At 44.0% G+C, this 24439-nt stretch overlaps 1 protein-coding gene across 6 annotated transcripts in view; it reads right to left on the reverse strand.

Moving 5' to 3' along the window:
* LOC130361197 (uncharacterized) overlaps positions 1-24439 on the reverse strand; it is a 113779-nt gene that overhangs the window by 74221 nt on the left and 15119 nt on the right. For 4 of the 6 annotated variants that reach the window (XM_056563906.1, XM_056563905.1, XM_056563902.1 and 1 more), the window contains exon 5: positions 24059-24136. The exons of the other annotated variants lie outside the window; for them this stretch is intronic. In XM_056563906.1, the coding sequence (XP_056419881.1) occupies positions 24059-24136 (78 nt within the window). The remainder of the gene's footprint in view (positions 1-24058; positions 24137-24439) is intronic. 6 annotated transcript variants of the gene reach the window in all.

Below are 24439 nucleotides of genomic sequence, written 5' to 3' on the forward strand. Positions count from 1 at the left end.
ATACACATATGAGGTATTTCCTTACTCGAGAGAAATTGAGTTACAAATTTAAGGAAGATTTCTTTCCTTTTACCCATTGTAAAAATTCAAAAACTGGGTCTACAAGAACATGCCAGTGTAAAAAAATGAAGATTTTGAATTTTCTCCTTCACTTTGCTGCTATTCCTGTGAAACACCTAAAGGGTTAACACACTTATGTCATTTTGAATACAGTTTTTATAATGGGGTCATTTATGGGGTATTTCTAATATGAAGGCCCCTCAAATCCACTTCAAAACTGAACTGGTCACTGAAAAATTCTGAGTTTGAAAATTTTGTGAAAAATTGGAAAATTGCTGCTGAACTTTGAAGCCCTCTGGTGTCTTCCAAAAGTAAAAACTCATAAATTTTATGATGCAAACATAAAGTAGACATATTGTATATGTGAATCAATATATTATTTATTTGGGATATCCATTTCCTTATAAGCAGAGAGCTTCAAAGTTGAAAAAATGCTGAATTTTCTAATTTTTCATAAAATTTTGGATTTTTTCACCAAGAAATGATGCAAGTATCGACAAAATTTTACCACTAACATAAAGTAGAATATGTCACGAAAAAACAAACAATCTAAGAATCCGAATGAAAAGTAAAAGCATCCCAGAATTATTAATGCTTAAAGTGACAGTGGTCAGATTTGCAAAAAAAGGCATGCGTCCTTAAAGGGGTATTCCAGGCCAAACTTTTTTTTTATATATCAACTGGCTCCGGAAAGTTAAACAGATTTGTAAATTACTTCTATTAAAAAAATCTTAATCCTTCCAATAGTTATTAGCTTCTGAAGTTGAGTTGTTGTTTACTGTCTAACTGCTCTCTGATGACTCACGTCCCGGGAGCTGTGCAGTTCCTATGGGGATATTCTCCCATCATGCACAGCTCCTGGGACGTGACATCATCTTTGAGCAGTTAGACAGAAAACTTCAGAAGCTAATAACTATTGGAAGGATTAAGATTTTTTAATAGAAGTAATTTACAAATCTGTTTCACTTTCCGGAGCCAGTTGATAAATATAAAAAAAAGGTTTTGCCTGGAAAACCCCTTTAAGGAACTATCCAGAGCAGGAGGAAATCCCCATAGCAAACCTCTCCTGCTCTTTGCAGTTCCTGACATGGACAGAGGTGTCAGCAGAGAGCACTGTGGTCAGACAGAAGGGAAGTTGAACAAGAAAATAATTTCCTCTGTAGTATACAGCAGCTGATAAGTACTGGAAGGATTAATATTTTTAAATAGAAGTAATTTACAAATCTGTTTAACTTTCTGGCACCAGATGATTAAAAAAAATATTTTCCAGTGGAGTACCCCTTTAAATGTGGAGATTCACTTCGAAGAGGACCTGTGTCCAATTAAATAAAATTGTGATTTTACTGTCATTAAGTATCTTAGGGTGCCCTGATCACACATCTTTATACACTTTCTTGATACACCTGTCTGTTTTTGAGTTATGGGGTTTATTGTTCGTCAGACAATTCAGGGATGTCAGATGGGAGTGACCTTACTTTTATTAATGGGAGTGACTATTTGGTGATGGGCGGGATAATACAGTCAGAGGGAGTGAATGTTGTACATTAAGGGGCGTGTCTACATAACACACACCCCCTGTAAGTATAATCCAAACCATCACCTGATATTCACCACCATTATTATAATTAAAGGGGTACTCCAGTGAAAAACAATTTTTTTTCATGTCAATCGGCTCCAGAAAGGTATAGATTTGTTAATTACTTCTATTAAAAAATCTTACTCCTTCCAGTACTTATCAGCTGTTGAAGTTGAGTTCTTTTTTGTCTGACAACACAGTGCTCTCTGCTGACACCTCTGTCTGCCTCAGGAACTGTCCAGAGTAGGAGCAAATCCCCATAGCAAACCTATCCTGCTCTGGACAGTTCCTGACAGACAGAGGTGTCAGCAGAGAGCACTATGGTCAGACAGAAAAGAACAACTCAACTTTAGAAGCTGAGAAGTACTGGTAGGATTAAGATTTTTTAATAGAAGTAATTTACAAATCTGTTTCACTTTTTGGAGCCAGTTGATATGAAAAAAAATAGTTTTTGACCGGAATACCCCTTTAAGTTCACGTCCATCTGACTGATTCCCTAAATTGTGAGATCAACCCTTATATCTGAGGAACAGAAGGACGTATCAAGAAACTGTAAAAAGGTGTGTGATCTGGGCATCCTCAGGTATTTAATGACAGTACAATATCAAGATTTTTAGGGTTGGCCATTGGTCTTCTTTAAAGAGGACATGTGACCAACACCCCAGAAATCAGATTGCATTATCATTAACCCCTTAAGGACTGAGGGGTTTTCGGTTTTTGCACTTTCATTTTTTTCATCCTCACCTTTTAAAAAGCATAACCCTTTCAATTTTGCACCTAAAAAAACATATGATGGCTTATTTTTTGAGACACCAATTCTACTTTGTAATGACATCAGTCATTTTACCCAAAAATCTACAGCGAAACGGAAAAAAAAAATCATTGTGCGACGAAATTGAAGAAAAAACGCCATTTTGTAACTTTTGGGGGCTTCCGTTTCTACGCAGTACATTTTTCAGTAAAATTGACACTTATCTTTATTCTGTAGGTCCATACGATTAAAATGATCCCCTACTTATATAGGTTTGATTTTGTCGTACTTCTGGAAAAAATCATAACTACATGCACGGAAATGTATAGGTTTAAAATTGTCATCTTCTGACCCCTATAACTTTTTTATTTTTCTGCCTATGGGTCGGTATGAGGGCTCATTTTTTGCGCCGTGATCTGAAATTTTTAGCAGTATAATTTTTGTATTGATTGGACTTTTTGATCGCTTTTTATTCATCTTTTGATGATATAAAAAGCGACCAAAAATACGTTATTTTGGACTTTGGAATTTTTTTGCGCGTACGCCATTGACCGTGCAGTTTAATTAATGATATATTTTTATAGTTCGGACATTTACGCACGCGGCGATACCACATATGTTAATTTTTATTTACACAGTTTTTTTTTGTTTTTTTTTATGGGAAAAGGGGGGTGATTTGAACTTTTATTAGGAAAGGGTTAAATGGCCTTTGTTAAAGGGGTTGTGCGCTGCCCTGCAGTTCGGAGCTCCACTCACAGCGTTCGGAAGTTCATTACTCCGAACGCTGTGTGCGGGCTTCCGTGTTCGCGGCCGCCGGGCGTGACGTCACGCCCGGCCCCTTCGTGACGTCTCGCCCGCCCCCTCTACCAAAGTCTATGGGAAGGGGGCGTGACAGCAGTCGCGCCCCCTTCCCATAGACTTTGGTTGAGGGGGCGGGCGAGACGTCACGAGGGGCCGGCGAGACGTCACGAAGGGGCCGGGCGTGACGTCACGCCTGCCGGCCGCGAACACGGAAGCCCGCACACAGCGTTCGGAGTAATGAACTTCCGGACGCTGTGAGCGGAGTTCCGAACTGCAGGGCAGCGCACAACCCCTTTAAAGGGAATCAATCATCAGATTTTACCCTATATAACGCTTGGTAAAGCGTTATATAGGGTAAAATCTTTATTTTCACCATTCCGGGGGGATGCTCCTGCCCCCAGGGATGGTGAAGATATGAAGTTATAAACTAGTCACCGCCGCCGCCGTAAGTACTCACCTGGGCGGGAAGCTCTTCTCACCAACTCCCGTTCTTCGGCCGGCAGCGACGCCCCCTCCGCTTGATTGATGGGCCGCGTCATCACTCTGCTCCGTCTGTTCAGTGAGCGGAACGATGATGTGGTCCATCAATCAAGCGGAGGGGGCGTCGCTGCCGGACGAAGAACGGGAGTAGATGAGAAGAGCTCCCCGCCCAGGTGACTACTTACTGCGGCGGTGACTAGTTTATAACTTCCTACCTTCACCATCCCTGGGGGCAGCACCATCCCCCGGCAATGGCGAAAATAAAGATTTTACCCTATATAATGCTTTGCTAAGCGTTATATAGGGTAAAATCTGATGATTGGTTCCCTTTTTGCAGTGTTATAGCTCCCATAGGGACCTATAACACTGCACACACTGATCTCCTATGCTGATCCGTGCAGAGCCATAGCTCTGCACGGATCAGCGAGATAGGGGCTCGATTGCTCAAAACTGTAGTTCAGGCTTGGAGCAATCAAACCCCGATCGGACGCTGCGGACACAGGTAAGGAGACCTCCGCCTGCGTCCCAGCTGATCGGAACATCGCAATTTTATCACGATGTCCCGATCAGCCCGACTGAGCTGCCGGGAAGCATTTACTTTTCACTTTCAGACGCGGCGGTCAACTTTTGTCTGAAGGATTAACAGCGCGCGACACAACGATCGATACCGTGCGCTGTTAGCCCAGGGCCCCAGCTATGATTAGCAGCCGGGACCGACCCGGTGTGATGCGGGGTCACGGCGTGACCCTGTTTTTACACCGGGAGCGGGCTTAAGACATACAGGTAAGTCCTAAGTCCTTAAGGGGTTAAAGCGGTTATTCTGGAAAAATATATATATATTTTTTTTTATATCAACTGGCTCCAGAAAGTTAAACAGATTTGTAAATTACTTCTATTAAAAAAATCTTAATCCTTCCAATAATTATCAGCTGCTGAAGTGTAGTTGTTCTTTTCTATCTGGCAACAGTGCTCTCTGCTGACATCTCTGCTTGTCTCTGTTTGTCTCAGGAACTGCACAATAGAAGAGGTTTGCTATGGGGATTTGCTTCTACTCTGGACAGTTCCTGAGACAGGTGTCATCAGAGAGCACTTAGACCGAAAAGAACAACTCAACTTCAGCAGCTCATAAGTACTGAAAGGATTAAGGTTTTTTAATAGAAATAATTTACAAATCTGTTTAACTTTCTGGAGCCATTTTTCCTGAATAACCCCTTTAATGATAACGCAATCTGATTTCTGGGGTGTTGGTCACATGTCCTCTTTAAAGAAGTCCAATGGCCAACCCTAAAATCTTGATATTTTACTGTCATTAAATACCTTAGGATGCCCAGATCCCAGATCTTTTTATAGTTTCTTGAGACACCCTTCTTTTCCTGAGAGATTAGGGTTTATAGTTTGACAATCAGGTAATGGGCGGGGTTACACGGTCAGGGGGTGTGAATGTTGTATATTGAGGGGCATATATGCCTGTTACACATCCGACTGTATAACCATGACCATCACTTGTCAATAGTCACAAATAATGTGAAAAAACAAAGTGCATTACGTGACAGAACTGAGGGTAGCCCCATGGTTTAGTAGCTGTCCTGTCCGCAAATTAGACACGTTTAATGACGCTGATCAGTGGCTGGCACTTTCTTGAGCTATACACTTGGAATAAGTGAATGCCCCTTACAGCGCATATTTTAATTATAGGCTCAAAATAATAGGCACTGCAATTCCTACTATTCTTTTTTTATTATTATTATTTGCATGGATTGCAGTAGGAAGGTGTAAAACGTATAAACTTTATTTATGAACGTGTTCTTGTATTTGGTGCAACTTATTTAACTCCCCAATCCGGATGCAGCATTTAGTTTGCAAAAGTCATGAAACTCCATAAAAGGAACAGTCGGGTTATAGGAGCCACTATCCATCTTCTTTTGTTTTGTATTTAGCACAGTGTGGGTTTAACGGCTGGAAACCCCACCGAGTACAATCATCTTCGGCAGTCCCAAAGGACTTGAATGGAGCAACAGCAAAGAGTTCTCAACCATGGCTTCATTCACATGGAGGGATCATCATGCATACAATGGCCAGTCACAACATACACTGCTCAAGAAAATAAAGGGAACACTAAGAGAACACATCCTAGATCTGAATGAATGAACTAATCATATGAAATACTTTCATCTTTACATAGTTGAATGCGCTGACATCAAAATCACACAAAAATTATCAATGGAAATCAAATGTATCAACCCATGGAGGTCTGGATATGGAGTCACCCTCAAAATCACAGTGGAAAACCCCACTACAGGCTGATCCAACTTTATATAATGTCCTTAACAGATTGCTGTCTAAGGATGAGCCGGCTCGTCCTGGGATGGCAAACGTTGTATGGCGCAGGCTCCTGAATCGAGCCTGCACCACACCGGCCGGCCACCAGCTGATTCCTGTAGCTGGGGGCAGGCGTTAATAGCTGACAGCGGCGTCTAAAGGGACATTTAAACCATCCCCGGTAGTCCAGTGGGGTGGATAGCCCTACAGCCGCCCCCCCTCCCGCAGCGCAATCGCTGAGGTAGCCAGAGGACTTACTTAACGCCTTGCCGCAGAACGCCGGGTATACCCGGCGCTGCGGCACGGGAGGGTTATGAAGGGAGCTCAGGAGCTGAGCTCGCATCATACCCTCACGGTCCCGGCTGCTATCAGCAGCCAGGACCCGTGGCTAATGCCGGACATCGCCATTCCGGCAGATGTTCGGCATTAACTCTTTAGATGTGGTGATCAAAGTTGATCGTTTATCGCCACGTCTAAAAGTGAAAGTAAAAGCATCCCGGCAGCTTAGTCGGGCTGATCGGGACATCACGGTCAGCTAGGACGCAGCAGGAGGGTAACTCACCTGCCTCCTGGGCGTCCGAAAGGCGATTGATTGCTGCAAGCCTGAAATAAAGGCTTGAGCAATCAACCGCCGATAACACTGATCGATGCAAGGCTATGGCTTTGCAGTGATCTGTGCTAAAGATCAGTGTGTGCAGTGTTATAGTCTCCTATGGGAGCTATAACACTGCAACAAAAAAAAAAAGTGAACAAAAAAAGTGAATAAAGATCATTTAAAGGGGTACTCCGGTGAAAAACTTTTTTTTTTAAATTAACTGGTGCCAGAAAGTTAAACAGATTTGTAAATTAAGACAAAAATTAACCACACCTCAAGAATACTACCCTAGGGTACACAGTGAATAATTGTTTGAGACATAAAGTTTCGAAAAAAATGCAGATTTTATTCAAACAGTATTGTATAAAAAACCTAAATGGTTAAAAATATCAGAGCAATGTCAATGTTATCTTAAACTGTCATTGGGCCCTAATGACAGAATTAGAAAATATATATATATAGCAACCACCTAATATAGAATATTCTATAGATGTAAAAAATAAATTCAATTTTTCAACGGCATATAATGATCCGGAGTTAACTGTTAGTCCGGCACCTGTGATGAGCAAAAAAGGCTGATAGTCCGGCACTTGTAATGGAAAAGGCAAAGTCACTTGATGGACTGATGTATAGATGTATAAAAAGCTGCCCACAGTTGTTAGACAAATGCAAAGTTCAACCTCACCCTGGCTGCTGGTCCCGTACCGCGACGGGCCGATAGTTGGAATTCTTGTGTTGGCTGCAGCAAACCCGGTGTGAGAGCCTGGATGGATAAGGGCTCCGGCAGGAGACTCTCTCTGTAGCTCTGCCTGAGCCCTTATCCATCCAGGCTCTCACGCCGGGATTGCTGCAGCCAACACAAGAATTCCAACTATCGGCCCGTCGCGGTACGGGACCAGCAGCCAGGGTGAGGTTGAACTTTGCATTTGTCTAACAACTGTGGGCAGCTTTTTATACATCTATACATTAGTCCATCAAGTGACTTGGCCTTTTCCATTACAAGTGCCGGACTATCAGCCTTTTTTGCTCATCACAGGTGCCGGACTAACAGTTAACTCCGGATCATTATATGCCGTTGAAAAATTGCATTTATTTTTTACATCTATAGAATATTCTATATTAGGTGGTTGCTATATATATATATATATATATTCTAATTCTGTCATTAGGGCCCAATGACAGTGTAAGATAACATTGACATTGCTCTGATATTTTTAACCACTTAGTTTTTTTTATACAATACTGTTTTAATAAAATCTGCATTTTTTTCAAAACTTTATGTCTCAAACAATTATTCACTGTGTACCCTAGGGTAGTATTCTTGAGGTGTGGTTAATTTTTGTCTTAGTTTTTATCCATTTGGATTGGTGGGGATCAATCCTTTAACCACAATAACCTCGAATACCTGGTTGTGAACTGTACACATTTTTCCAGATTTGTAAATTACTTCTATTAAAAAATCTTAATCCTTCCTGTACTTATTAGCTGCTGAATACTACAGTGGAAATTCTTTTCCGTTTGAAACACAGAGCTCTTTGCTGACATCATGACTACAGTGCTCTCTGCTGACATCTCTGTCCATTTTTAGGAACTGTCCAGGGTAAAAGGAAATCCCCATAGCAAACATATACTGTTCTGGACAGTTCATAAAATGGACAGAGATGTCAGCAGAGAGCACTGTGCTCGTGATGTCAGCAGACAGTTCTGTGTTTCAAAAAGAAAAGAATTTCCTCTGTAGTATTCAGCAGCTAATAAGTACAGGAAGGATTAAGATTTTTTAATAGAAGTAATTTACAAATCTGTTTATCTTTCTGGCACCAGTTGATAAAAAAAAAAAAAAAAAAAAAAAAAGTTTTTCACCGGAGTACCCCTTCCCTAATAAAAGTTTGAATCACCCCCCTTTTCCCATTTTTCCTATAAAAAAAAAAACTGTGTAAATAAAAATAAACATATGTGGTATCACCGCGTGCGTAAATGTCCGAACTATAAAAATATATCGTTAATTATACTGCGCGGTCAATGGAGTACGCGCAAAAAAATCCAAGTCCCAAATAGTGTATTTTTGGTCACTTTTTATAACATAAAAAAATGAATAAATAGCGATCAAAAAGTCCGATCAAAACAAAAATGATACCAATGAAAACTTCAGATCACGGCGCAAAAAATGAGTCCTCATACCGCCCCGTACGTGGAACAATAAAAAAGTTATAGGGGTCAGAAGAGCACAATTTTAAATGTATAAATTTTCCTGCATGTAGTTATGATTTTTTACCGAAGTAGGAAAAAATCAAACCTATATAAGTAGGGGATCATTTTAATCGTATGGACCTACAGAATAAAGATAAGGTGTCATTTATAATGAAAAATTTACTGCGTAGAAACAGAAGCCCCCAAAATGTACAAAATGACTTTTTTTCTTCCATTTTGTCGTACAATGATTTTTTTTTTCCGTTTCGCCGTCGATTTTTGGGTAAAATGACTGATGTCATTACAAAGTAGAATTGATGGCGCAAAAAATAAGCCATCATATGGATTTTTAGGTGCAAAATTGAAAGGGTTATGATTTTTAAAAGGTAAGGAGGAAAAAACGAATGTGCAAAAATGCTATGTCCTTAAGGGGTTAATGTCCTGTGCTGGCTGCTGCGCTGTGAATGATAAAGCCTGGCAGGGCCAGGCATTTATCAATCGAGTGCAGAGCACACAGATCAATGTGGTTCTATGGAACCACATTGATCAGTATGCGGAATCTAATGATTCCTCCTAAAAGTCCCCTAAGGGGACTAAAAGTGTAAAACAAAAAAATTGAATAAAAAGTTTTAAAAAACACCTATTAACCCTTTCCTTATTAAAAGTTGAAATCACCCCCCCCATTTGCCAAATTCCATATAAAAAATATGTAACCATAATAAAAATAAACATATGTGGTATCGCCGCGAGCGTAAATGTCCGAACTATAAAAATATATTGTTAATTAAACCGCACGGTCAATGGCGTACATGCCAAAATCCAAAATAGTATATTTTTGGTCACTTTTTATTTCATGAAAAAATGAATAAAAAGCGATCAAGAAGTCCGACCAATACAAAAATGGTACCAATAAAAACTTCAGATCACAGCACAAAAAATTAGCCCTCATACCGCCCTGTACACGGAAAAATAACAAAAGTTGTAGTGGTCAGAAGAGGACAATTTTAAACGTATTCATTTTCGTGCATGAAGTTATGATTTTTTCCAGAAGTACGACAAAATCAAACCTATATAAGTAGGGGATCATTTTAATTGTATGGACCTACAGAATAAAGAGAAGGTGTCATTTTTACAAAAAAAATGTACTGCGTAGAAACGGAAGCCCCCAAAATTTACAAAGATTTTTGGGTAAAATGACTGATGTCATTACAAAGTAGAATTGGTGGCGCAAAAAATAAGCCATCAAATGGATTTGTAGGCGCAAAATTTAAGGGGTTATGATTTTTCAAAGGTAAGGAGGAAAAAAAGGAAAGTGCAAAAGGTGGAAAAAACGCTCGGTCCTTAACCCCTTAAGGACGGAGCCCATTTTCACCTCTAGGACGAAGCCCTTTTTTGCAAATCTGACCACTGTCACTTTAAACATTAATAACTCTGGGATGCTTTTAGTTATCATTCTGATTCTGAGGTTGTTTTTTCGTGACATATTCTACTTTAACTTAGTGGTAAAATTTTGTGGTAACTTGCATCCTTTCTTTGTGAAAAATCCCAAAATTTGATGAAAAAATAAAAAAAATTTGCATTTTTCTAACTTTAAAGCTCTCTGCTTGTAAGGAAAATGGATATTCCAAATAATTTTTTTTTGGATTCACATATACAATATGTCTACTTTATGATTGCATCATAAAATTGACGAGTTTTTACTTTTGGAAGATACCAGAGGGCTTCAAAGTTCAGCAGCAATTTTCCAATTTTTCACAAAATTTTCAAACTCACAATTTTTCAGGGACCAGTTCAGTTTTGAAGTGGATTTGAAGGGTCTTCATATTAGAAATACCCCATAAATGACCCCATTATAAAAACTGCACCCCCCAAAGTATTCAAAATGAAATTCAGTAAATGTTTTAACCCTTTAGGTGTTTCACAGGAAAAGCAGCAAAGTGAAGGAGAAAATTCAAAATCTTCATTTTTTACACTCGCATGTTCTTGTAGACCCAATTTTTGAATTTTTACAAGGGGTAAAAGGAGAAAATGTTTACTTATATTTGTAGTCCAATTTCTCTCGAGTAAGCACATACCTCATATGTCTATGTAAAGTGTTCGGCGGGCGCAGTAGAGGGCTCAGAAGCGAAGGAGCGACAAGGGGATTTTAGAGAGTACGTTTTTCTGAAATGGTTTTTGGGGGCATGTCGCATTTAGGAAGCCCCTATGGTGCCAGAACAGCAAAAAAAAAAAAAAAAAACACATGGCATACCATTTTGGAAATTAGACCCCTTGAGGAACATAACAAGGAATAAAGTGAGCCTTAATACCCCACAGGTGTTTCACGACTTTTGCATATGTAAAAAAATAAAATAAATCTCACTAAAATGTTGGTTTTCCCCCAAATTTCACATTTTTTAAATGGTTAATAGCAGAAAAGACCCCCCAAAATTTGTAACCCCATCTCTTATGAGTATGGAGGTACCCCATAAGTGGACCTGAAGTGCACTGCGGACGAACTACAATGCTCAGAAGAGAAGGAGTCATATTTGGCTTTTTGAGAGCAAATTTTGCTCGGGGGGCATGTTGCATTTAGGAAGCCCCTATGGTGCCAGAAAAGCAAAAAAAAAAAAAACACATGGCATACCAGTTTGGAAACTAGACCCCTTGAGGAACGTAACAAGGAATAAAGTGAGCCTTAATACCCCACAGGTGTTTCACGATTTTTGCATATGTAAAAAAAAAAAAAAAAAATTCACTAAAATGTGGGTTTCCCCCCAAATTTCACATTTTTGCAAGGGTTAATAGCAAAAAAGAGACCCCCAAAAATTGTAACCCCATCTCTTCTGAGTATGGAGGTACCCCATAAGTGGACCTGAAGTGCACTACGGGTGAACTACAAAGCTCAGAAGGGAAGGCGTCATATTTGGCTTTTTGAGAGCAAATTTTGCTCGGGGGGGCATGTCGCATTTAGGAAGCCCCTATGGTGCCAGAACAGCAAAATAACCCCCACATGGCATACCATTTTGGAAACTAGACCCCTCACAGAATGTAATGAGGGGTACAGTGAGCATTTACCCCCCACTGGTGTCTGACAGATCTTTGGAACAGTGGGTTGTGCAAAATTTTTCATTTTCACGGACCACTATTCCAAAGATCCATCAGACACCTGTGGGGGGTAAATTCTCACTGCACCCATTATTACATTCCGTGAGGGGTGTAGTTTTCAAAATGGGGTCACATGTGGGTGTCTTTTTTTTTTTTTGCGTTTGTCAGAACCGCTGTAACAATCAGCCACCCCTGTGCAAATCACCTCAAATATACATGGCGCACTCTCCCTTCTGGGCCTTGTTGTGCGCCCCCAGAGCACTTTGCGCCCACATATGGGGTATCTCCGAACTCGGGAGAAATTGCGTTACAAATTTTGGGGGGCGTTTTTCCCTTTTACCTCTTGTGAAAATGAAAAGTATAGGGCAACACCAGCATGTTAGTGTAAAATTTTTAATTTTTTTACACTAACATGCTGGTGTAGACCCCAACTGTTCCTTTTCATAAGGGGTAAAAGGAGAAAAAAAAAACAAAATTTGTTAGGCAATTTCTCCCGAGTACGGCGATACCCCATATGTGACCCTATTCTGTTGCCTTGAAATACGACAGAGCTCCAAAGTGAGAGCGCCATGCGCATTTGAGGCCTGAATTAGGGACTTGCATAGGGGTGGACATAGGGGTATTCTACGCCAGCGATTCCCAAACAGGGTGCCTCCAGCTGTTGCTAAACTCCCAGCATGCTTGGACAGTCAATTGCTGTACAGAAATGCTGGGAGTTTTTGTTTTTCAACAGCTGGAGGCTCCATCTTAGAAACACTGCCATACAATACGTTTTTCATTTTTATTGGGGAAGGGGGGTGGTGGGGGGCAGTGTACGTGTGTATATGTAGTGTTTTACTTGTTATTTTATGTTAGTGTAGTGTTTTTAGGTTACATTCACACTGGCGGCAGATTACACTGAGTCTCCCGCTAGGAGTTTGAGCTGCGGCGGAAAATTTGCCGCAGCTCAAATTTGTAGCGGGGAACTCACTGTAATCTGCCGCCAGTGTGAATGTAGCCTGTACATTCACACGGGAGGGGGGTCAAAACTACAACTCCCAGCATGCACTGACAGACCATACATGCTGGTAGTTTTGCAACACCTGGAGGCACACTGGCTGAAAAACCTTGAGTTAGGTTCTATGACCTAACTCAGTATTTTCCAACCAGTGTGCCTCCAGCTGTTGCAAAACTGCAACTCCCAGCATGTACTGATTGCGGAAGGGCATGCTGGGAGATGTAGTTATGCAATGGCTGGAGGCACGCAAGTACAACTCCCAGCATGCCAAGACAGCCTTATGCTGTTCCTGAATGCTGGGAGTTGTAGTTTTGCAAGATTTAGAGGGGTTCAAGTTGTAAATCACTGTCCAGTGGTCTCAAAACTGTGGCTCTCCAGATGTTGCAAAACTACAACTCGCAGCATACCCAGACAGCAAACTGCTGTCTGGGCATGCTGAGAGTTGTAGTTTTGCAACATCTGGAGGGCTACAGTTTGTGACCACTTAGTGATCTACAACCTGAACCCCTCTAAATATTGCAAAACTACAAGTCCCAGCATGCCCACACAGCAAACAGCTGTCTGGGCATGCTGGGAGTTGTAGTTTTGCAACATCTGGAGGGCCACGGTTTAGAGACCACTGTAAACTGTGGCCCTCCGGATGTTGCTAGGCAACAACTCACCTAGCAGGACCCGGAAGACAGGTAGGGACCTTCGGCGCCGACCTTCCCTGGACGGTTCCCCCGTTTTGCCCGGACACCGATAGGTGGGCAAAGCGGGGGAACCGAACTTTAACCCCCCCCTCCCCCGGTCTGCTATCGGTCGGTCGCTCGGCCGACCAATAGCAGGGATAGGAGGGGTGGCACCCCTGCCACCAAACTCCTATCCCTTTAGGGGGATCAAGGGTGTCTCGGACACCTACGATCCCTCTTATTTTCCGGGTCACCAGTGACCCGTATGACCCGGAATCGCGCAGATCGCAGGTCTGAATTGACCTGCGATTTGCGCGCATCGCGGTCATGGGGGGGGTCTCAGGACCCCCCTCGGCGATGTGCCGGGATGCCTGCTGTTACATAACAGCAGTCATCCCGACCCGATCACCGCTACCGGTGACGCGGCGCTCCCGGAACCCCGCGACGTACATGTACGTCGCCGTGCGCCAAGTGACACTTCTCGGCGCCGTACATGTACGTCGCTCGTCGTGAAGGGGTTAAAACAAGTTAAATTGAGGCTCAGTAGTGTGTGTGGCCTCCACGTGCCCGTATGACCTCCCTACAACGCCTGGGCATGCTCCTGATGAGGTGGAGGATGGTCTCCTGAGGGATGTCCTCCCAGACCTGGACTAAAGCATCTGCCAACTCCTGCACAGTCTGTGGTGCAACGTGATGTTGGTGGATGGAGCGCGACATGATGTCCCAGACTGCTGACACACTCCAGCCACATGAGGTCTAGCAATGTCTTGCATTAGGAGGAACCCAGGGCCAACCGCAACAGCATATGGTCTCACAAGGGTCTGAGGATCTCATCTCGGTATCTAATGGCAGTCAGGCTACCTTTGGCAAGCACATGGAGGGCTGTGCGGCCCCCCAAAGACCGCCAACACTGTCATGCTGGAGGATGTTGCAGGCAGCAGAACGTTCTCCACGGCATCTCCAGACTCTGTCACGTCTGTCACATGTGCTCAGTATGAACCTGCTTACATCTGTGAAGAGCACAAAGCACCAGTGGCGAATTTGCCAATCTTGGTGTTCTCTGGCAAATGCCAAACGTCCTGCACGGTGTTGGTCTGTAAGCACAACCCCCACCTGTGGACGTTGGTCCCTCATACCCCTCTCATGGAGTCTGTTTCTGACCATTTGAGTGGACACATGCACATTTGTGGCCTGCTGGAGGTCATTTTGCAGGGCTCTGGCAGTGCTCCTCCTTGCACAAAGGCGGAGGTATCGGTCCTGCTGCTGGGTTGTTGCCCTCCTATGGACTCCTCCACGTCTCCTGATGTACTGGCCTGTCTACTGGTAGTACCTCCATGCTCTGGACACTATGCTGACAAAGCAAACCTTCTTGCCACAGCTCGCATTGATGTGCCATCCTGGATGAGCTGCACTACCTGAGCCACTTGTGTGGGTTGTAGACTCCATCTCATGCTACCACTAGAGTGAATGCCCGCCAGCATTCACAAGTGACCAAAACATCAGCCAGGAAGTATAGGAACTGAGAAGTGATCTGTGGTTGTTGGGGATGTCTTGCTAATTGCTTATAATTTCCCCCAGTTGTCTGTTCCATTTGCACAACAGCATGTGAAATTGATTGTCAATCAGTGTTGCTTCCTGAGTGGACAGTGGGATTTCACAGAAGTGTTACATTGTGTTGTTTTAATGTTCCCTTTATTTATTTGAGCAGTGTAGTAACTGTCCCACTGCCATAGCCTAACTCCTTCAAGACAGGGGAGAAGGTAGGTTGATGAGACGGTACAAAGTCAAAGTGAGTGGAACCACACCAACAAGCTATTGATGTCTATCCTAAGGAAAGGCTAAATCAATTTTGGCTGAAAAATCTCTTTGTCTTTCTCCTAAAGGGGTACTCCGCTGGAAAACAATATTTTTTTAAAAATCAACTGGTGCCAGAAAGTTACACAGATTTGTAAATTACTTCTATTTAAAAATCGTAACCCTTCCTGTACTTATCAGTTGCTGTTATTTGCTCCACAGGAAGTGCTTTTCTTTTTTAATTTCTTTTCTGTCTGACCACAGTGCTCTCTGCTGACACTTCTGTCCATTTTAGGAACTGTCCAGAGCAGGAATAAATCCCCATAGCAATCCTCTCCTGCAACCACAGTGCACTTCCCATACGAGGTATTTCCTTACTCGAGAGAAATTGGGTTACAAATTTTAGGAAGATTGTTCTCCTTTTACCCATTGTAAAAATTCAAAAACTGGGTTTACAAGCACATGCGAGTGTAAAAAATGAAGATTTTGAATTTTCTCCTTCACTTTGCTACTATTCCTGTGAACACACTTACTGAATGTCATTTTGAATACTTTGAGGGGTGCAGTTTTTATAATGGGGTAATTTGTGGGGTATTTCTAATATGAAGGCACCACAAATCCACTTCAAACCTGAACTGGTCCCTGAAAAATTCTGATTTAGAAAATTTTGTGAAAAATTGGAAAATTGCTGCTGAACTTTGAAGCCCTCTGGTGTCTTCCAAAAGTAAAAACACGTCAACTTTATGATGCAAATATTAAGTAGACATATTGTATATGTGAATCAAAATATAATTTATTTGGAATATCCATTTTCCTTACAAGCAGAGAGCTTCAAAGTTGAAAAAAATGCTACATTTTCAAATTTTTCATTAAATTTTGGATTTTTCACCAAGAAATGATGCAAGTATCGACAAAATTTTACCACAAATAAAGTAGAATATGTCACGAAAAAACAATCTCGGAATCCGAATGATAAGTAAAAGCATTCCAGAGTTATTAATGTTTAAAGTGACAGTGGTCAGATTTGCAAAAAAGGCATGCGTCCTTAAGGAACTGTCCAGAGCAGGAGGAAATCCCCATAGCAAACCTTTCCTACTCTGGACAGTTCCTGACATGGACAGAGGTGTCAGCAGAGAGCAGTGTGGTCAGACAGAAAATAACTACACAACTTTCTCTGTAGTATACAGCAGCTGATAAGTACTGGAGGGATTGAGAAGTATTTTACAAATCTGTTTAAAGGGGAACTCTGGTAGAAACAAGTGGAAAACAAAATGTTTTCAAATAAACTGGTGCCAGAAAGTTAAACAAATTTTAAATTACTTTTTTTTTTTTTAATCTTAATCCTTCCAGTACTTAGCTGTACTACAGAGAAAATTGTGAAGTTCTTTCCAGTCTGACCACAGTGCTCTCTACTGACACCTCTGTCCATGTCAGGAACTGTCCAGAGTAGGAGCAAATCTCCATAAAAAACCTCTCCTGCTCTGGACAGAGGTGTCAGCAGAGAGCACTGTGGTCAGACAGAAAAGAAATTCAAAAAGAAAAGAATTTCCTCTGTAGTATACAGCAGCTGATAAGTACTGGAAGGATTAAGATTTTTTTAATAGGAGTAATTTACAAATCTGTATAACTTTCTGGCACCAGTTGATTTAAAAAATTAAAGTTTTCCAGTGGAGTGCCCCTTTAATTCCCATTTCAGTAGGTATTCCTGCAGATAAATCTCCACATATCACAAACTGACAGCATATCCTAGTGATATAAGTCGACTTGCTACAGCTGGGATAATTGAAATGTGCAAATAGATGTAAGATTATAATAGGTCTCACTTGCCAAAGTAGGAGCCTTGATTGAGGTGCCCCCCCCCCCAATGTGTATTTACTCCAATAAATAAATGGCTGTTAACTTGGATTTGAAACTGTGGAAATGTAGCACAATAAGAATGTGTAAACCTACACTGTACACCAATATCACCTGCCTGGTATAGTGTAGGTCCCCCTCATGCCAGATCAGACCCGCCAAGGCCTGGACCGTGGTGTCCTGTGGTATGTACAACTAAGATGTCAGCAGATTCTACAAGTCCTGTAAATTGTGAGGTGCAGCCTCCTTGGATCGGACATGCATTAAAAGGGGTACTCCACTGCTCAGCGTTTGGAACAAACGGTTCGGAACGCTGGAGCTTGTGATGTCATAGCCCCGCCCCCTCATGACGCCACGCCACACCCCCTCAATGCAAGTCTATGGGAGGGGGCGTGACGTCAAGCCCCCTCCCATAGACTTGCATTGAGGGGATGGGGCGTGACGTCATGAGGGGGTGGAGCTATGACGTCACGAGCTCCCAGCACCGGCTCCAGCGTTCCGAACAGTTTGTTCCAAATGCTGAGTAGCGGAGTACCCCTTTAATCAGCCTTGAGTACCCATGATCCTGTCTCCCCAGTAACCCTCCCAGTAACCCTTTCTTATGGTAGGTACTAACCACTGCCACAAGACTGGAGCCGTTGTGGAGATGCTCTGAACCAGTTGTTTAGACATAATTTGGTTTGCCCAGATACCGTTCACTTGCAGCCTATTACATCACACCTCGATCCAGAAGTTGCAAATCCATAGCAAACTCCATATGTTTATCTGAATTCGATTTAATGTGGTTTCCTGTAGATTTTACCCCTATAGGGTATGTTCAGATGAGCGGATTTTCCTGCGGACCCGCCGCTGAAGGACCTCTGTATGCTGCCTTTACATGTGCCTGCTCGGAGCGGATTTACAGTGTACTTTACGTTGCAGATCCACCACTGAAGGACCTCTGTATGCGGCCTTTACATGTGCCTGCTCGGAGCGACAATACGCTGCTACATGCAGAAACACTGAAGCGATGTGTGAGTCGCCGCGCGCATGCGCAGTATACATGCACATCGCGGCAGCTCTCAGATTAGCTCATAGAGCAGGGGGAGCAGCCGCGATGTGTGCGACTACACCGCGACTCGCACATCGCTTCAGTGTTTCTGCACGTAGCGGCGTATTGCCACTCAGAGCAGGCACATGTAAAGGTCCTTCAGCGCAGAGCAGGCACATACAGAGGTCCTTCAGCGCAGAGCAGGCACATACAGAGGTCCTTCAGCGCAGAGCAGGCACATACAGAGTTCCTTCAGCGCAGAGCAGGCACATACAGAGTTCCTTCAGCGTAGAGCAGGCACATACAGAGGTCCTTCAGTGGCTGATCTGCAGCGTAAAATCCGCTGTAAATCCGTTCGTCTGAACGTACCCATACAGTGAAATGGTAAAATCTAAACTGGCAATCTTTAATTTGCCCGGGAACAGAATAAGCACGCTGCAGATTGTTTTTGCAGGTTAAAGATATCCTATATAAATGGAATTTTCAAAATCTAATCTGGTTATATTGTACCACTTTTTTTTTGCTGTACCGCGTATCCACTGCATTTCCACAATATCTCACTGTTACGGCTAAGCTGTGTATGCTTTAGGGTGCGTTCACACTGAGGAATAGGAGAGGAATCCTCACGTAAAAATTCTGCCGCAGAATTTACAGGTTTTTTTTCATAAAATTTGCGTGAATTTTTAGCGAAAATAGGATGAAACTGTTTTTTTTTTTGCTGGACTACAACCACCAATTGGAATTTCCCTTTTTATTTATTTATTTATTTTTTTGTGCGGAATTTCCATGCAAATTTTGTCAAAATTCAGTGCAAAAACTACCGTATTTTTTGCCGTATAAGACGCACTTTTTCTTCCTCAAAACTGGGGGGAAAAAAGTTGGTGCGTCTTATACGGCGAATACACCCCTATCGCGGCGGTCCCTGCGGCCATCAACGGCCGGGACCCCCGGCTAATACAGGACATCACCGATCGCGGTGATGCCCTGTATTAACCCTTCAGACACGGCGATCAAAGCTGACCGCCGCGTCTGAAGGGAAAGTGACACTAACCCAGCTGTTCAGTCGGGCTGTTCGGGACCGCCGCGATTTCACCGCGGCGGTCACGAACAGCCCGACTGATTAGCCGGGTTAGTGCTTACAGGACACCGGGAGGGACCTTACCTGCCTCCTCGGTGTCTTCTCCGTTCAGGGATCCCCTGTATGGCCGGCGCTCTTCTTCTACGTCATCACGTCGTCGCGTACGTGCGTCGGCGTGCATAACGACATGATGGCGGCGACGGAGAGCGAGGATACCCGGCCGGCAGCAGAGACGTTCCGGAGCGACGGTTACACGGCGACAGCGATGGAGCCACATCCAGGGCAGCGGTGACGGGTCCGGAGCGGCGGGGACACGTGAGTTTTACCTCCTATGCAGTGGTCTTCAATCTGCGGACCTCCAGATGTTGCAAAACTACAACTCCCAGCATGCCCGGACAGCCGTTGGCTGTCCGGGCATGCTGGGAGTTGTAGTTTTGCAACATCTGGAGGTCTGCAGGTTGAAGACCACTATTGGGTTCAAAATCTTTAATTTTTTAGATTTTGCACCTAAAAATAGGGTGCGTCTTATACGCCGGTGCGTCCTATAGGTCCGAAAAATACGGTATTTCAAGCGGAAACATTCTTACCATTGACTTCAGCTAGCGTATTCCAAAAGAAGAATGAAAATGTTCTTCTAGTGGAACGGAATTCCGCGAGCGGAATTTACGGAGTGTGAACAGTGCAGAGTAAAATACATTGAAGTCAATGGCAAAGCAGATGTCAATTATTTCTAAGTGGAGAATTCAAGAGGAATTACTCGAGTGTGAACGCACCCTTACAATGACTATTCCCCTTCAGCCCCTTTAGTTTCTCATAGTTGGACGCAAATATTCTACAACAAATCCAGATTTCTCTGCCAGATGTGGAGTCCTCAGCTTCATTCAGCTGAATTATTCTCCTACTGATGTTGCTTCTAGAAGCAGGAAAGGGATCGACACAAAAACAAATGACTTTCAGTGTCTGGTTCTGTATAGTTGATTGTAGAAATTCTCGTTTCACATTGGGCACTGCCATTGCATAAGTTTCATGCTGCAGGTTACGGAGCTCAAGCTCTGATTTATATCCAATTGTCTATATGCTGGATATATTGCACATATACCGAGAACACTGTTAGGCTGCATGCACACCACGTTTTTGCTATACAGTTCCCGTATTAGGTTTTTGATTAAAAAAAAAAAACAGATTCCTTAAAATCGGACTAAACTGTATCAAAACGTGTGTACAAATAAAAAAAAAGTATAGTTTTTTTTTTTTTTACTTTTTACACCATTATGAATAAAGTTTCCCTTGTTTGATTGAAATTCCAAGAAAAAAAACAAACTGTGCCGACTATCGGTATCGGGGCCGATACTATCCATTTGCATGGTATCGGGGACTCATTTAATGTCCCCGATACCATGTCTGATACCTGCTGCCGCTCCGCTGCCCTGTTCTCCTGTCCGCATCATAGTGTTCCATGGAGGAGCCTGTGACAAACACGTCACTCCACCTCCTCCCCTGTGCCCAGCGTAACGACGGAGGAAGCAGAGTGACGTATAGGTCACATGCTCCTCCATAGGACGCCATGATGAGGACGGGAGAACGGGGCAGTGGAGCGGCAACACCCGACAGAGGACAGCCGTAGGTGAGCTGTCTAGAAGGAGGGGGCTGCTACTAGTGTCTACAGGGGGGCCTGCTGTCGTCTAAACGGGGGGGCCCTGCTTCTGTCTAAACGGGGGGGGGCCCTGCTTCTGTCTAAACAGGGGGGGGGGGCCCTGTTTCTGTCTAAACAGGGGGGGGCCCTGCTTCTGTCTAAACGGGGGGGGGGCCCTGCTTCTGTCTAAACGGGGGGGGGGGCCTGCTTCTGTCTAAACGGGGGGGGGGGGGCCCTGCTTCTGTCTAAACGAGGGGGGGGGGCCCTGCTTCTGTCTAAACGAGGGGGGGGGGGCCCTGCTTCTGTCTAAACAGGGGGGGGGGGGGGCCCTGCTTCTGTCTAAACGGGGGGGGGGCCCTGCTTCTGTCTAAACGGGGGGGGGGGCCCTGCTTCTGTTTAAACGGGGGGGGGCCCTGCTTCTGTCTAAACGGGGGGGGGGCTGCTGCCTAAACGGGGGGGCCCTGCTGCTGTCTAAACAGGGGGCTGCTACTAATGTCTACAGAGAGGGTGCTACTAATGACTGCCGGGGGGCTGCTGATAATGTCTGCAAGTGGATACTACCTACTATTAAAGACAATCTTACAGCAGAGTCACCTGCACTAACTTGAATTTATATGTAGATAGTGCAGGTGACCCGGTTTCTACCGCTGCTCACCATGTGTACATGGGTCTCGCCACCAATGCAAATTCCCTGTTCTGCCCAATGGAGAAGAGAGAAATCTTGGCTCATACTACAGCAGCCGCCTCCATTGTACACAACAGGGAACCCACATATCAGCACGGTAAGCAGGACCCTGCTGAAAATAATGGGAGGCTACACTGGAATTTCCAAGCAGAATCGGAAATTCCAAGAAAAGATACAAATACTGAACCCAAAGTGAGAGGAACCAGAGTGCAAGAGAGCGAGCAGAAAGCAGACTGTGTGACTGAGGAAGATAGAACAGTGAGGTCAGAGAAAAGAAAACAAGCGATTACAGCAGTGTTTCCCCAACCAGGGTGCCTCCAGCTGTTGCAAAACTACAACTCCCAGTGTGCCCTTACAGCAGTGTTTCCCCAACCAGGGTGCCTCCAGCTGTTGCAAAACTACAACTCCCAGTATGCCCTTACAGCAGTGTTTCCCCAACCAGGGTGCCTCCAGCTGTTGCAAAACCACAACTCCCAGTATGCCCTTACAGTAGTGTTTCCCCAACCAGGGTGCCTCCAGCTGTTGCAAAACTACAATTCCCAGTATGCCCTTACAGCAGTGTTTCCCCAACCAGGATGCCTCCAGCTGTTGCAAAACTACAACTCCCAGTATGCCCTTACAGCAGTGTTTCCCCAACCAGGGTGCCTCCAGCTGTTGCAAAACCACAACTCCCAGTATGCCCTTACAGCAGTGTTTCCCCAACCAGGGTGCCTCCAGCTGTTGCAAAACTACAACTCCCAGTGTGCCCTTACAGCAGTGTTTCCCCAACCAGGGTGCCTCCAGCTGTTGCAAAACTACAACTCCCAGTATGCCCTTACAGCAGTGTTTCCCCAACCAGGGTGCCTCCAGCTGTTGCAAAACCACAACTCCCAGTATGCCCTTACAGCAGTGTTTCCCCAACCAGGGTGCCTCCAGCTGTTGCAAAACTACAATTCCCAGTATGCCCTTACAGCAGTGTTTCCCCAACCAGGGTGCCTCCAGCTGTTGCAAAACTACAACTCCCAGTATGCCCTTACAGCAGTGTTTCCCCAACCAGGATGCCTCCAGCTGTTGCAAAACTACAACTCCCAGTATGCCCTTACAACAGTGTTTCCCCAACCAGGGTGCCTCCAGCTGTTGCAAAACTACAACTCCCAGTGTGCCCTTACAGCAGTGTTTCCCCAACCAGGGTGCCTCCAGCTGTTGCAAAACTACAATTCCCAGTATGCCCTTACAGCAGTGTTTCCCCAACCAGGATGCCTCCAGCTGTTGCAAAACCACAACTCCCAGTATGCCCTTACAGCAGTGTTTCCCCAACCAGGGTGCCTCCAGCTGTTGCAAAACCACAACTCCCAGTATGCCCTTACAGCAGTGTTTCCCCAACCAGGGTGCCTCCAGCTGTTGCAAAACTACAACTCCCAGTATGCCCTTACAGCAGTGTTTCCCCAACCAGGGTGTCTCCAGCTGTTGCAAAACTACAACTCCCAGTATGCCCTTACAGCAGTGTTTCCCCAACCAGGGTGCCTCCAGCTGTTGCAAAACCACAACTCCCAGTATGCCCTTACAGCAGTGTTTCCCCAACCAGGGTGCCTCCAGCTGTTGCAAAACTACAACTCCCAGTATGCCCTTACAGCAGTGTTTCCCCAACCAGGGTGTCTCCAGCTGTTGCAAAACTACAACTCCCAGTATGCCCTTACAGCAGTGTTTCCCCAACCAGGGTGCCTCCAGCTGTTGCAAAACTACAACTCCCAGTATGCCCTTACAGCAGTGTTTCCCCAACCAGGGTGCCTCCAGCTGTTGCAAAACTACAACTCCCAGTATGCCCTTACAGCAGTGTTTCCCCAACCAGGGTGTCTCCAGCTGTTGCAAAACTACAACTCCCAGTATGCCCTTACAGCAGTGTTTCCCCAACCAGGGTGCCTCCAGCTGTTACAAAACTACAACTCCCAGTATGCCCGGACAGCCGTTGGCTGTCCGGGCATGCTGGGAGTTGTAATTTTGCAACAGCTGGAGGCACCCTGGTTGGGGAAACATTGGATTACAGAGAAGAGAGAGATCAGTCAGAGGATACGAGAAATAAAAGTTAGCTATAGACCAGAGAGTGGGTAAAACAGAGATATTAAATTGAGAAAATAAAAGAGGAGCAATATAAAAGAATGTAAGCGACAGTGTTGCCCCACATGCAGGTAATATACGGCTGCACAAACTGTGAGCCCTAAAGCAGGATGAGAATACATGGTTCTTATATACACAGGCAGGATGTAGGCCAAGCAAAATGTGTTTGGTTTAAACAGCAAGACTAGAAGAAGCTGGACACCGGGCATTAGGATGTCGCTCAGCGCCAGTAAATCTTCCCTTCAGCTATACAAAATCCATTTATTGATATATACTACATATTATTTCAAACTGTTGTGCCTTGTGGCCAAGACTATAAATATACACATCGTTACATCCAAAGACATGGAACAAATTATCAATAACCTTGATGACGTGAGGACATCAGGTCAGGGCACTGCTGGTGGGCTGCAGTCTCAGGGCGACCAGATTCAATCAAACCCCCTAGGAAAACCAAAGCAAGAACTTTATAAGTAAATATATGTATACATCTGACCCTAGTTCATTAGATACAAGACAACAAACACAAAGGGATGAATAGTAATCATTGCCAATGTGGGCTGCAGCTCTAGCAACACTGGAGGGTACTGGTACTGTCTAAATAGGATAGGAGCAACCTGTACAACACATAGACACAGGTACTCTACTCTGACACAACAAAAACTATATGCAATTTAAAGGGGTTATCCAGGAAAAAACTTTTTTATATATACATATATCAACTGGCTCCAGAAAGTTAAACAGATT

This window comes from Hyla sarda, chromosome 3, assembly GCF_029499605.1.
Source record: "Hyla sarda isolate aHylSar1 chromosome 3, aHylSar1.hap1, whole genome shotgun sequence".
NCBI lineage: Eukaryota > Metazoa > Chordata > Amphibia > Anura > Hylidae > Hyla > Hyla sarda.